This window comes from Arabidopsis thaliana, assembly GCF_000001735.4.
Source record: "Arabidopsis thaliana chromosome 1 sequence".
NCBI lineage: Eukaryota > Viridiplantae > Streptophyta > Magnoliopsida > Brassicales > Brassicaceae > Arabidopsis > Arabidopsis thaliana.
Genome location: NC_003070.9, coordinates 5,324,990 through 5,338,360, shown reverse-complemented (window position 1 = coordinate 5,338,360; position 13,371 = coordinate 5,324,990). Strand labels below are relative to the sequence as shown.

The following is a 13,371-nucleotide window of genomic DNA, read 5'->3' as shown; positions in this document are numbered from 1 at the left end:
GCATATATATACGGAGCACACAAACCCAACATTCATATCATCTTTCATCTACAATTTCTCTCTTGAGTTTCTTTTCATGTGTTAAAGTCTTATTGTCTTGCTAAATTCTTTAAATCTTTCATCTGACACAAACAAAAAAAGAGAGAAGAAAAAAAAGAAGAAGACTTTGATTTCTTGGATACAAAATGGAGGGAACTAGTTTTCACCAAGCGAGTAATAGTATGAGAAGAAACTCATCGGTGTGGAAGAAAGATTCAGGAAGGGAGATTTTCTCGAGGTCATCTAGAGAAGAAGACGATGAAGAAGCTTTGAGATGGGCTGCTCTTGAGAAGCTTCCCACTTTTGATCGTCTCAGGAAAGGAATCCTAACTGCCTCACATGCCGGAGGACCCATCAACGAGATCGATATTCAGAAGCTTGGGTTTCAAGATACTAAGAAACTGCTAGAGAGGCTCATCAAAGTCGGTGACGATGAGCATGAGAAACTCCTCTGGAAACTCAAGAAACGTATCGATAGGTATACAAACTTCTCTCTTTTTTTTTTTTAGTTTAGCTTTTAATGGGAACAGAGGAGCTCTGTTTTTGTTTGATGTTCATGTTGGAGACTTAAGTGTTAATTGTATGTAATTATGAAAATGACAGAGTTGGAATCGATCTTCCGACAATAGAAGTTCGGTTTGATCATCTAAAAGTTGAAGCAGAGGTTCATGTTGGAGGCAGAGCTTTACCTACGTTCGTCAATTTCATCTCCAATTTTGCTGATGTAAGAATGCGTTTTTTTTACTTATCTGTTTCTTGTGTCCAAACAAAAACTAGATCTCTAACAGTGGAATTTTCGTTAATATTAACAGAAGTTCCTGAATACTCTGCATCTTGTTCCGAACCGAAAGAAGAAGTTCACTATACTCAACGACGTCAGCGGAATCGTCAAGCCTGGCAGGTGAATTTTCAGATTCTGTTTCACCATTTTAAAATATTGGAAAGTATTTTTAGTTATACTTGCACTTGTTGACCCATCTTTGAATTCTACAGGATGGCTCTGCTTTTGGGTCCTCCAAGTTCTGGGAAAACGACCCTCTTGCTTGCCTTGGCGGGAAAGCTTGATCAAGAACTAAAGGTAACCATCTTTCCCTCTCTCTATCTCTGTTTCAACTTCATGGATATGTTTATATGATCTGTGTGAATCAATTGTAAACTTTGTTCTTTGATTTTGTAGCAAACTGGAAGAGTGACATACAATGGTCATGGAATGAACGAGTTTGTGCCACAAAGAACAGCTGCATATATCGGCCAAAACGATGTTCATATCGGTGAGATGACTGTTCGTGAGACTTTTGCTTACGCAGCTCGCTTCCAAGGTGTTGGTTCGCGTTATGGTGAGTTTGAACATTTCCTCGACTTTTCTATCTTCTCAAAACATTCGATTTCGGTATGTTGATTTTGCTAACCATAGATGTTTTGGTGGTGCATTAGACATGTTGACAGAGTTGGCAAGAAGAGAGAAAGAAGCAAACATCAAACCTGACCCTGATATTGATATATTCATGAAGGTTAGTTATATCACTCCCGAAACAGTTAACTTTGTAATAATTTGGAGTACACAACTAAGTCATAACTTCATTACTCCATTACAGGCGATGTCAACAGCAGGTGAAAAAACAAATGTGATGACAGATTATATCCTCAAGGTATAGTTTCCTTCCAACTTTTCTTTTATAAGAGAATTATCAAGTCTTGTACTTGACATGATCTAAACTCTTTGTAATTTTTACAGATCTTAGGACTTGAGGTCTGTGCAGACACTATGGTCGGCGATGATATGTTGAGAGGCATCTCCGGAGGACAAAAGAAGCGTGTCACTACTGGTGAAATGCTGGTTGGACCGTCTAGGGCTCTGTTCATGGATGAGATATCGACTGGTTTAGATAGTTCAACGACTTACCAGATAGTGAACTCCCTCAGAAACTATGTTCATATCTTCAATGGGACAGCTCTGATCTCTCTCCTTCAGCCTGCGCCAGAGACATTCAATCTCTTCGATGATATCATTCTCATTGCAGAAGGCGAGATCATCTACGAGGGCCCTCGTGATCACGTTGTGGAGTTCTTTGAGACCATGGGATTCAAATGTCCTCCAAGAAAAGGCGTTGCTGATTTCCTTCAAGAAGTAAGACTTGATTCATAAGAACACAATCATATGAGCGATTTTGTTCCATGTCTTACACTTTAACGATCACTACTCTTGCAGGTGACATCAAAGAAAGACCAAATGCAGTACTGGGCACGACGTGATGAGCCTTACAGGTTCATTAGAGTGAGAGAGTTTGCAGAGGCGTTTCAATCATTCCACGTTGGCCGGAGAATCGGAGATGAGCTTGCTTTGCCCTTTGACAAGACAAAGAGCCATCCGGCTGCTCTAACCACCAAGAAATACGGAGTTGGGATTAAAGAACTTGTCAAGACCAGCTTCTCAAGAGAATACTTACTCATGAAAAGAAACTCCTTTGTTTACTACTTCAAGTTTGGACAAGTAAGTGATTACGCATATAGTACCAATTCTTCACATCTTGCAATAATATCTCCTTATCTTTAAGAGAGACTCATGGAAATGTTGTGCTTGCTTCCTTGTGTTTACAGCTGCTGGTAATGGCATTTTTGACAATGACGTTGTTCTTTCGGACGGAGATGCAAAAGAAGACTGAGGTTGATGGGAGTCTCTACACTGGAGCCTTGTTCTTCATCCTTATGATGCTCATGTTCAATGGAATGTCTGAACTTTCAATGACCATAGCAAAACTTCCTGTGTTTTACAAACAAAGAGATCTCCTCTTCTACCCTGCATGGGTGTACTCTCTGCCTCCTTGGCTCCTCAAGATACCTATAAGCTTCATGGAAGCCGCTCTCACAACATTCATCACTTACTATGTCATCGGCTTTGATCCCAACGTTGGAAGGTACATAAATACACTAAACAACTAAACATGACAAATTTGGATACTTATGAAGGAGCTGCTAAGGGTTCTCCTGGTTTCTTGTTGGTTTGCTGCAGGCTGTTTAAGCAGTATATTCTCCTCGTGCTCATGAACCAAATGGCTTCAGCATTGTTTAAGATGGTGGCAGCATTGGGAAGAAACATGATCGTTGCAAATACATTTGGTGCATTTGCGATGCTCGTCTTCTTTGCCTTGGGTGGTGTGGTACTTTCACGAGGTATGTGTTGATGCATATCTGTTTGCGTCCAGTTTCTCATATCAAAAGCTGATTAATTTTATCCATTAACCTGATCAAAACAGACGACATTAAGAAGTGGTGGATATGGGGTTACTGGATCTCCCCAATAATGTATGGACAGAACGCGATCCTAGCCAATGAGTTCTTTGGACACAGCTGGAGTCGAGTAAGTATCACCCTCCTCTGTCCACTCCAGATTCGGAAATCATTTTCCATGGTTCTGGTATTTCTTTTAGACAGGACTGATAGGGTTGATTGTATTACAGGCTGTCGAAAACTCGAGCGAAACACTTGGAGTTACTTTCCTTAAGTCTCGTGGGTTCTTACCCCATGCATACTGGTACTGGATTGGAACTGGAGCCTTACTTGGGTTCGTCGTGTTATTCAATTTTGGTTTCACGCTGGCTCTGACGTTTCTGAACTGTACGTAATCATTCCGTTTTGCTTGTTCTCATCTTCTGATACAAAAGCTGTTTTCTTAAAATAAAAAATCCTTGTGAACTTTGTTTGCCTACAGCCTTGGGAAAGCCTCAAGCTGTTATTGCAGAAGAGCCTGCGAGTGATGAGACAGAACTTCAGTCTGCTAGGTCAGAAGGTGTAGTTGAAGCTGGTGCCAATAAGAAAAGAGGGATGGTGCTTCCATTTGAGCCACATTCAATTACCTTCGACAATGTTGTATACTCAGTTGACATGCCCCAGGTAATAACCTTGCTCGAGGATTTCGTATCATTAATGCAAGAAACTTCATACTGATTTTTGTTGTGGATTCTTTCTCACAGGAAATGATAGAGCAAGGCACACAAGAAGACAGACTTGTCCTGTTGAAAGGTGTGAATGGTGCATTCAGGCCAGGCGTGCTCACGGCTCTCATGGGTGTCTCTGGAGCTGGCAAAACCACTCTGATGGATGTTCTTGCCGGAAGGAAAACCGGTGGTTATATTGATGGCAACATCACCATTTCCGGTTACCCTAAGAATCAACAAACATTTGCCCGTATCTCAGGATACTGTGAACAAACTGATATCCATTCCCCACATGTCACTGTTTACGAGTCCTTGGTTTACTCAGCCTGGCTCCGATTACCTAAAGAAGTTGATAAAAACAAGAGAAAGGTTATTCAGAGACATTATCATTTCCAGAAGTAAAATGAGGAAATCGAAACTATACTAACAATTTTTGTTTTGTTTGGTACAGATATTCATAGAGGAAGTGATGGAGCTGGTGGAGTTAACGCCGCTGAGGCAAGCACTGGTTGGACTACCTGGTGAGAGCGGTTTGTCAACAGAGCAAAGAAAGAGACTGACCATTGCGGTGGAGCTGGTTGCAAATCCTTCCATCATATTCATGGATGAACCTACTTCAGGATTGGATGCACGAGCTGCTGCCATCGTTATGAGGACTGTAAGGAACACAGTTGACACTGGTAGAACAGTCGTCTGCACCATTCACCAGCCTAGCATCGACATCTTTGAAGCCTTTGATGAGGTATTCAAACTACATTCAAAACAAAAAAGTGAAAAAGAACTTTAATCATTTGTTAACATGCTTGGGTATGCGTATATATGCAGTTGTTCCTACTTAAGCGTGGAGGTGAGGAGATATACGTTGGACCTCTTGGCCACGAATCAACCCATTTGATCAACTATTTTGAGGTAATAAATACGACTAAGACAAACACACCATACTTAAAACTTGTTTGGAAGACATGGACTGAATATGTTGACTCGGCAACAGAGTATTCAAGGAATCAACAAGATCACAGAAGGATACAACCCAGCAACCTGGATGCTTGAAGTCTCAACCACATCTCAAGAAGCGGCTTTAGGAGTCGATTTCGCCCAAGTCTACAAAAATTCAGAACTTTACAAGTAAGTACATCAGTCATCATGTTGAGGTTAATTCACATATTATACAGCAGAATCTGATCTCGCCAATAACTTTTCTCTTATTTAGGAGAAACAAGGAGCTAATCAAGGAGCTAAGCCAGCCAGCTCCAGGATCAAAAGATTTATATTTCCCAACACAATACTCTCAATCGTTCTTGACACAATGTATGGCTTCTCTATGGAAACAACACTGGTCCTACTGGAGAAATCCTCCTTACACAGCCGTGAGATTCCTCTTCACAATCGGCATTGCTCTTATGTTCGGCACAATGTTCTGGGACCTTGGAGGCAAAACGTAAGCTAAAAAAACCTCAGCAAAATTCTAGACTTTACAATACAAAAACAAAACTCCTTATTGACCAAGTTCGAATATTTTTGTCACCTCCAGGAAAACGAGACAGGATTTATCGAATGCAATGGGTTCAATGTACACAGCTGTTCTCTTCCTCGGATTACAAAACGCAGCTTCAGTGCAACCAGTCGTCAACGTCGAAAGAACTGTCTTTTACCGAGAACAAGCCGCCGGAATGTACTCCGCCATGCCTTATGCTTTCGCTCAGGTACTTCAAAAAAACATCATAGAGAGTGAAATTTACGATTTTTCGTTGCGGAAACCTCAAATTCAAACTTCGATTTGTTCCAGGTTTTCATCGAGATCCCATACGTTCTCGTGCAAGCGATAGTGTACGGTCTCATAGTGTACGCTATGATAGGATTCGAGTGGACGGCGGTGAAGTTCTTCTGGTACCTCTTCTTTATGTACGGATCATTCTTAACTTTCACCTTCTACGGAATGATGGCTGTAGCTATGACGCCTAACCACCACATCGCCTCCGTCGTCTCCTCCGCTTTCTACGGCATCTGGAATCTCTTCTCCGGCTTCCTCATCCCTCGTCCCGTAAGTACCAACCTTATTATTGTTTAATTTCAAAATGAGCCAAAACTTATTGAAATATTAAATATTGACCCTAAACGTTTATACGAAAACAGAGTATGCCTGTGTGGTGGGAATGGTACTACTGGCTTTGCCCAGTTGCATGGACATTGTATGGATTAATCGCATCACAGTTCGGTGATATTACAGAACCTATGGCAGATAGTAATATGAGTGTGAAGCAATTCATTAGAGAATTCTATGGATATAGAGAAGGTTTCTTGGGTGTGGTTGCCGCCATGAACGTCATCTTTCCTTTGCTCTTTGCCGTTATCTTTGCTATCGGAATCAAGAGTTTCAATTTCCAAAAACGATAGACAGTTTATAGTTTTGCATTCTATTTCATGTAACACAAATAAAAAGAGACTTTTTGTTTATATGCTATTCTTTCTATTTTTGTAATGCCGTATTGATATTAATAAAAGGATGATCAACAACACTGGATTAGAATGAATCCTCTAGCTAATGATGTTACATACAGAGCAACTCCTATTGTATGATAAACGTTACAGACAAAACAAAGCCACATATAATCCAAGTTTCCTGTGTAATAAACTTAACAATACCTTGATGTGTCTATATTCCTTTTGTATCCATTCTAATCTCCACATGAACATTCTCCATCTTTAAAGTGGTGGAAATGCTCAGCATCTCTTACTGAGATTTCTCTTCTTACTGTTTTGGAGATGAACTTTACTGTATCATGGCAATTTTCACACATACTGAGATTCTTTGTTACCCAAATTGGCATTCCTGGGACCGTGTTGATCAGACCAAATGCAATGGCCTTTCTCTCGCTATGTCCACAGAATATCTCATCTCTCGAAATCTCTGTCTCATCCATAGAACTCGATTCTGAAATTTTAGTAAGCCCAACTTCACTCATTTTCTCATAGAACCCCTCTAAAACAGTGTTGATCTCTTTTGTTTGAGGATGGTACTTGTCATCGCTAAGAAAGGCGTGAACTTTACCCTTTACTTCAACCCAACTGCATCCTGCATCAACTGTTAGCCCGTTTTCTTTCATCATTCTTCTCACTTTTGCAACTTCTCTCCATTTTCCACAATCAGCATACAGATTACATAACAGAATGTAATAGCCAACACTTTTCTTGTCCAGCTCAAATATATGTTGCGCTGATAGCTCACCAAGATCAATTTTGTGGTGAATCCTGCATGCATTAAGCAAAGCTCCCCATACGGCTGGATCTGGTGTTACTGGCATTTTCTGAATAAACTTGTGTGCTTCTTGTAACTCGCCTGCACGGCCTAGCAAATCAACCACGCACGCATAGTGCTTCAAGTTTGGGGTAACACCATAATCCTCCATTTTGCTAAAGTACATCAAACCTTGTCTCACCATTTGGGATTTGCTACAACCACATAACAATGAGATGAATGTAATCTCATCTGGCCTTACTCTGGACTTAACCATTCTATCAAATAACTCTACCACCATCGACCCTTGACCCCGCTCTGAATATCCAGTAAGAAGAATGTTCCATGATGTGACATCTTTTTTCTGTGAGTTGAACTGACTCCAAGCAGTGTTCATTCTCCCGCACCGTACATACATGTCTAAGAGTGCATTTGGAAGAAAATCATCAAGCCCCACTCCTGTTCTCAGTACATGGGCATGAATCTCTTTCCCACACATCAGAGCCCCGATTCTAGCACAAGCTGCTAATGCAGCTGTTAAGGTTATTGCATTTGGCTGCAACGTCATTTTCATTTGCCGGAGGAATATCAAGGCCTCAAAACACCGGTTGTTGAGTCGAAGCCCTGCAATAATCGATGTCCAAGATATTACATTCTTGCGGGGGATGTTATGGAAGATATCCAAGGCCTTATCAATGCATTTGCACTTTGAGTACATATTAATGAGATTGTTTGCGACAATCACATAGGATATGAGCCTTGCCTTAATCGCAAGCTTATGGAGCTCAACACCAGTGTCAAGATCACCTAGAGTAGCACAAGCAGATAGAACAGCAGCTACTGTTATCTCGTCTGGCTTCACAGAATCTTGATCCATCATTCTGTAAGTGTCTATGGCCTTATCGGGCAGAAAATTATATTCATAGCCTGAAATCATAGTGGTCCATGACACAATGTCTTTGCGCTCCATTCTGCTGAACAGTTTTTCAGCTTCACGCCATGACCCAGCATTTAAGTACATCTGCGTTAAAGAGTTGCAGACAGATATGTCAACAGCGAAACCCGTGGTTATCACATACGCATGAATATCCCTTCCTAACCTTCTATCTCCAAGAAGCTCACAGGCAGAGATAACACTAGTCAAGGTCATCAAATCAGGATCAACGGAAAGCCCACGCATTGCAAAGAATAACTCCAATCCTTCATGACACATCCCATTCTCAAAATACCCTGAGATCATTGCGTTCCATGAGATTATATCTCTCCTAGGCATTCTATCAAAAAGCAACCTCGCGCTCTTCACATCACCACACTTCACATACATAGTAATCAAAGCGTTAACCACATCAATATCCAATTCATATCCGTATCGAACCACATGAACATGAACCTCTTTTCCTCGAGCTAGATCAGGTATACCTCCACAGGTTCTCAACACACAGGGGAACGTATAGACATCAGGCTTCACACCACCAACCCACAACATTCTATGATACAAACACATAGCCTCATCGAAATAGCCTTGCTTTGCATAGCCACCAACCAACACATTCCAAGAAAACAAGTTTCTCTCAGACATTTTACCAAAAACATACCAGGCATCAACCAAATTACCAAACCTCACAAACATAGCGAGAAACGCGTTACCGAGTTCAACACCAAGACTGCTCATGGAACTGAGAGCAATAGAATAAACCTTAGAACCTTCCTCCTGTGCTCTCTTCCACTCGCACAGCCTAACCAAAGCCACAAACACATCTTCGTCTACCGCAACCCGCAACTCCTGCATAGAATTGAGAAGCTTCATAGCTTCCTCCAGCTTCCCATTCGCGCAGAGTCCATGTAACTGAGAATTCGAAAAGTGGGTACTACTCGAACTCGAGCTAAGAACAGATAGTCCTTGAGATTTTCTCAAGAAAAGTCTCCGAATTCCAAAATTCCAATAGAAATTAACGTTTCTCTGTTTATAAGCTTTGCTCTGAAAAGAGTTGGACTTGCCTGGATTGAGATAAAAATGAGGACTTTGAGCAGAAGACGCCATCGTAGGAGAGACAGAGCAAAGAACATGGTCACTCTCGTAGAGGTTTTACATTTGGGGTTTTAAGGCGAGAAGATAAAGTCGACAAATTTCTTCTTAACTAACGGATCATCTTCAACTTCAAAAAACTACGTCGTTTTGGCCTTAATTGCAGTGTCTCCCAAAGTTGGTTAAAATCTCAATGATGATTCTTATGTTATATTACTGAGTTTAATCAACACAGAGAGGAGAGGATTGATAAGATTACTGAACTTGGAAATTTTATTACTAGTTTGGTATTGGTATCATCAAGAGAACAATAACAACCAAAAAAACATATAACTAAATGATTAATTTTAGTCTTCTCACTATCAAAATATTACTCCTGACCAAAACATTAAAACCAACAGGTAACCAAATCCCAAAACCCTTTTATTCATCATCGTCTAAATGCCAGTAGGAGTAGATTTCTCCGATAGTTGGCTCGTAGTTTCTCCTGATGGCGCATCCTCCTGAGATACAACAGGAATCTTGACTGATGAAGCTCTCTCCATTTCCCTCTCAAGCTCTTCCTCAGACATGAGAGTGTTAAACTGTCCCTCCAGCGATTTAGCTGCTGCTAACCATGCAGTGACTATACCGAGCAGGATGACTCCAAGGTAAGGTGTGGAATTGGCGAGTGAGCCGAATGTAAGGATCATGAACTGCTGGATTAGAGCACCGCCTGATTTCCCCAATGGGTTGCAGACCACATCAATTGCAGCTTTGCCTTTAACCTGCAAAACAATGGTACAAACCGCAGCTAGTAAGAACCTAAGATTGCAAAGAATGCAACTTTCTTAAAGAGAAATAGAGAGGAACCTTGGTGTCCTCATCCAATGGGATATAAGCCATTTCTTTGCAAGGATCGAACAAGCTGTACTTGGCACTCTTGCTGAAGATATTCTGGAGGGCACCAACGTACACTGCTGCGAGTAGCGGTGTCATACCAAGCTTGGCAACCAATGGTGCGAATGGGCCACCAAACAGTATCAGAGAGAAGAAGGCAACACCGGTCAATAGCAGAACGGTTGGTGTGATCTTTGCAGCTACTCCCCAACCATACTTCTTAAACACGTATTGGCTTAGAAGCATCATTGTGAATGTTGCAATACCTGTGCAGGTTGAGAAGTCGCCCATAAATGCTGAGTATTCGTTCGGGCTAGGGAACTGCATTCAAAGAAAGGATTTTTAGGTTCTTAGATGAAAAGTGTAGTAGTAGGAGTAGTAAGTAGTAATTTTCAATGGGGGTTTTGTTAACCTGAGCTTTAAGCTTTGATTTCCATGTGACTTCAACAAGGTTGATACTAATTCCATATGCAACCACCAAAGTAGCAAGATCCCTAATGTATGGTGATGACACCAAGAACTTCAAGCTCTCCATTGTTCCCATCTGTGGTTTCACCTGTAACAAATCAGAAGAACCCTCATAAGCTGCATGTTTAATTACATAAAACCATTAGTATTTCATATGTTCAGCCAGTTTATTACCTTCTTCTTCTTGCTACGGGTTGGGAGGGGCACATATCTATTCACCCACCAGTAGAGGAAACAGATGGCGAGACCCATCCCCACGACAATACTCATCATAGCTTTTAATGAAACAGCCCAGCCATCAACTCCAGGACCAAGATTCTTTCTCATATTAGAGAAATATTTCACAGTTCTTCCTGAGAAGATAAGTGCAACATTGGCCCCAAGTCCAAACAGAGGATAGAACTTTTTGGCTTCGTCAACAGTTGTAATCTGCCACCAAAAGATTGCATGCAAGTTTAATTCACAAATAGCAAAGATACTGACTCAAAAGGGTTCCAAATCTTCAAGGCTATCAAACTTAACATGAGTCTATGACTAGCAGTAGCAGAAAACGAAGAGTGTAATCACAATTACCTGGTTGGCAAATCCCCAGAAGAGAACTGAAACGACAACACTACCCCAAAGCTCAGCCATGACATAGAACAAACAGAAACTCCAAATCCTCATGATTGCGAGAGGACCCATGAATCTGGGGCCGAGTGTTGCAAGAAGCTTATCAGCAAGAGCTTCAGGATGAATCAAATTGCTGAGAGGGTACATCACGAAACCAAAGGCTCCAAAGTAGACAATGAAAGGAACAATAACAGTGTAAAAGAGAGCCTTTTTGGAGAGAACATTGGAAAGTTTGGTGTATAGCAACATAAACCCAATAGCCATCGGAAGATTCACCCATGTCTTCAAAAAGGGTATAATCTCAGCAGAACTTCCTTTAGCCGTCACCACCAAAACATCCTTCGTGTCCCTAAGGATTGTGTAATTGAAAAGGATGCAAAAGAACATTAGCCCTAAAGGAACAATCTTCTTCAGAGTCGTAACCTCCACACCGAAAATCTTAGGCGACACCGCCATCGCCGCTGTGTCTCCTTCGTCGAACACATTTCCGCCTCCGGCCGCCGCAGCTTCCGCCTTGCAGATGAATCCTCTGCTTCTCTCCTTGTGGGAAACCGAAATCCCAAGTGGGATTTGCTGAAAGGCTTGAAATTTCTTGTGACCATTAGAGGATAAGGACAAGGCAGGTAAGTTTGTGGTGAAAAGTCTTTGCTTTAAGCCATGTGAGGGTTGGAGAAGCCTTCTCACTCCGATGGGCTTCGCGGGTAAAGAGAGAATTCCTCTGGTTTGAATCAGACCTTCCATCTCTCTATCTCTCACGTAGCACACTGAGCAAAAACCCAGAGAGCAAGGGGATATAGGAAGGAGGAGATAGAGAGACGATAAGGTGACTCGCTCTGGGTAGAGAGGAGAAGAGAGTTGTTTATTAGACAGTGGGAGTGATATAATATCTGCAATGGGAGGATTTTGGCATTGAGGACAAAAAACCCTAACAGGGCGGCTCTTACCGTCTAATTATGTTCGAAGCTGATAATCCTTGTAATTAATAAAATTGAATTGGTCTGAATATTCTGAAGATTTTTGTAATGACGTTCACATATTTCGTCAAAATGGACTTAATGATTAGTATTAAAAAAAGATTAGAATTCGTGCATTGGGTACTTTGATATATTATGCAACTTGAGTAAACTTTCCTCATTATAAATGTATTTTTGTTGAGAATTAAGGCATGTATTATTCCTCTAAAGACAACGATTTTATATGAATAAAAATCTCTACTGGCGTGCATCATTCTCTTCCTCTACTTTATTTACTAGAATTATTGAGACAAAAGAAAATATATTAATATATGAGAACTTTTGTGTTTAGTAGACTTAAACCAGCATATTTGATTTGCAGAAATGTATGTTGACCCCAAAAAACAAGAAAATCATGAGCATATATATGTATTACTAACTTTAAATCAGTTTGATTTCAATCATACTTAGCAAATATGGCAAGAAGATGTCTAGTCATTTTCGAAATCCTAGTAATTAATTAGTATGAGTATATCTAAAATCCACCGGTAACGTATCAAAATTTGATTTTCTATTATAAATTGATGGGGTATTAGTTTAGCATAGTGATTACTGAATTTTAATTTGATTTTCAATCTTGCCATGCATTTATTTCTTTTAAAAAAAAGAAGAAGAAGATTAGTCCTAAGTAAACTCAGCTCAGGAAACAAAGAGAGATCTACAAAGCAAATGAATCGATAAGTTGTTGATGAAAACGAGGGAGGGCTTTGATAAACGTGTTACCAACTTGGGAAATGGCTCCAATGGAGTGTTGTTGGGGGACTGTGAAGATCCCCTTCATCTTTTCCCTCAATCAGAAAAACTCCAAAACAACAACAAAATAGTGGGGCTCATTCATTTTGATGAATTGCGTCTTATAAAGCTCCACGTCGCATTAAAATCAGCGATATGTCAGATTCAGAAGAATACAGAGGTCTAGTAGTAATAACTCACGTGAAGCCCAGCCTCCTTCATAAATTTTAACATATTGGGCTTTCTATTATAAACCCAATACGAAGCCCATAACGTTTTCCTTCGCGGCCCATACTTTTATTTAATGGACTTATATAATTTATAAATAGGGTTCCAAAACTTCAGATTCTTCCAAAAACTATGTTGGCGAAATCATCCATTTTCAAACAAATTGTTGGCGAAATGATACAATATACATTCAATTACCAGAAA

The 13,371-nt window shown here is 40.6% G+C and overlaps 3 protein-coding genes across 4 annotated transcripts; 1 reads left to right on the top strand and 2 right to left on the bottom strand.

The window, feature by feature from the left end:
- Positions 1–34: 34 nt before the first annotated feature.
- ABCG40 (pleiotropic drug resistance 12) lies at positions 35–6,503 on the top strand. 2 transcript variants are annotated; one of them, NM_101421.3, is made up of 22 exons: positions 35–517; positions 643–763; positions 852–940; positions 1,033–1,117; positions 1,217–1,376; positions 1,474–1,550; positions 1,635–1,688; positions 1,775–2,167; positions 2,249–2,530; positions 2,638–2,954; positions 3,050–3,210; positions 3,294–3,397; positions 3,498–3,654; positions 3,749–3,930; positions 4,011–4,343; positions 4,426–4,716; positions 4,800–4,883; positions 4,966–5,099; positions 5,185–5,412; positions 5,506–5,677; positions 5,761–6,015; positions 6,108–6,503. In NM_101421.3, exons 1-22 carry the CDS (start codon positions 186–188, stop codon positions 6,366–6,368), a joined length of 4,272 nt encoding a protein of 1,423 aa, NP_173005.1. In that variant the 5' UTR covers positions 35–185; the 3' UTR covers positions 6,369–6,503. The 2 variants fall into 2 exon arrangements, with proteins under 2 accessions (NP_173005.1, NP_001323077.1); NM_001332173.1 differs by having other exon boundaries at positions 5,506–6,015.
- A 146-nt stretch (positions 6,504–6,649) lies between these two features.
- ECB2 (Tetratricopeptide repeat (TPR)-like superfamily protein) lies at positions 6,650–9,297 on the bottom strand (the record flags this gene model as incomplete). Its single annotated transcript, NM_101420.2, has 1 exon — positions 6,650–9,297. Exon 1 carries the CDS (start codon positions 9,248–9,250, stop codon positions 6,650–6,652), a length of 2,601 nt encoding a protein of 866 aa, NP_173004.1. The 5' UTR covers positions 9,251–9,297.
- Positions 9,298–9,485: 188 nt separating this feature from the next.
- On the bottom strand, positions 9,486–12,071 carry ATNTT2 (TLC ATP/ADP transporter). Its single transcript, NM_101419.3, has 5 exons — positions 11,156–12,071; positions 10,757–11,011; positions 10,527–10,670; positions 10,088–10,435; positions 9,486–10,002 (listed from the first exon to the last, which is right to left on the bottom strand). Exons 1-5 carry the CDS (start codon positions 11,933–11,935, stop codon positions 9,673–9,675), a joined length of 1,857 nt encoding a protein of 618 aa, NP_173003.1. The 5' UTR covers positions 11,936–12,071; the 3' UTR covers positions 9,486–9,672.
- Between the last annotated feature and the right edge of the window lie 1,300 nt (positions 12,072–13,371).

Excerpts from the sequence above, each read along its gene's own strand:
- ATNTT2 (NM_101419.3), bottom strand. The coding sequence starts at position 11,935 with ATGGAAGGTCTGATTCAAACCAGAGGAATTCTCTCTTTACCCGCGAAG. Across the intron at positions 11,012-11,155 it reads TCTGGGGATTTGCCAACCAG|ATTACAACTGTTGACGAAGC; the intron begins GTAATTGTGATT and ends TTTTGGTGGCAG. Across the intron at positions 10,671-10,756 it reads CCCGTAGCAAGAAGAAGAAG|GTGAAACCACAGATGGGAAC; the intron begins GTAATAAACTGG and ends GATTTGTTACAG.
- ABCG40 (NM_101421.3), top strand. The coding sequence starts at position 186 with ATGGAGGGAACTAGTTTTCACCAAGCGAGTAATAGTATGAGAAGAAAC. Across the intron at positions 3,211-3,293 it reads TGGTGTGGTACTTTCACGAG|ACGACATTAAGAAGTGGTGG; the intron begins GTATGTGTTGAT and ends TGATCAAAACAG. Across the intron at positions 3,398-3,497 it reads TTGGACACAGCTGGAGTCGA|GCTGTCGAAAACTCGAGCGA; the intron begins GTAAGTATCACC and ends ATTGTATTACAG.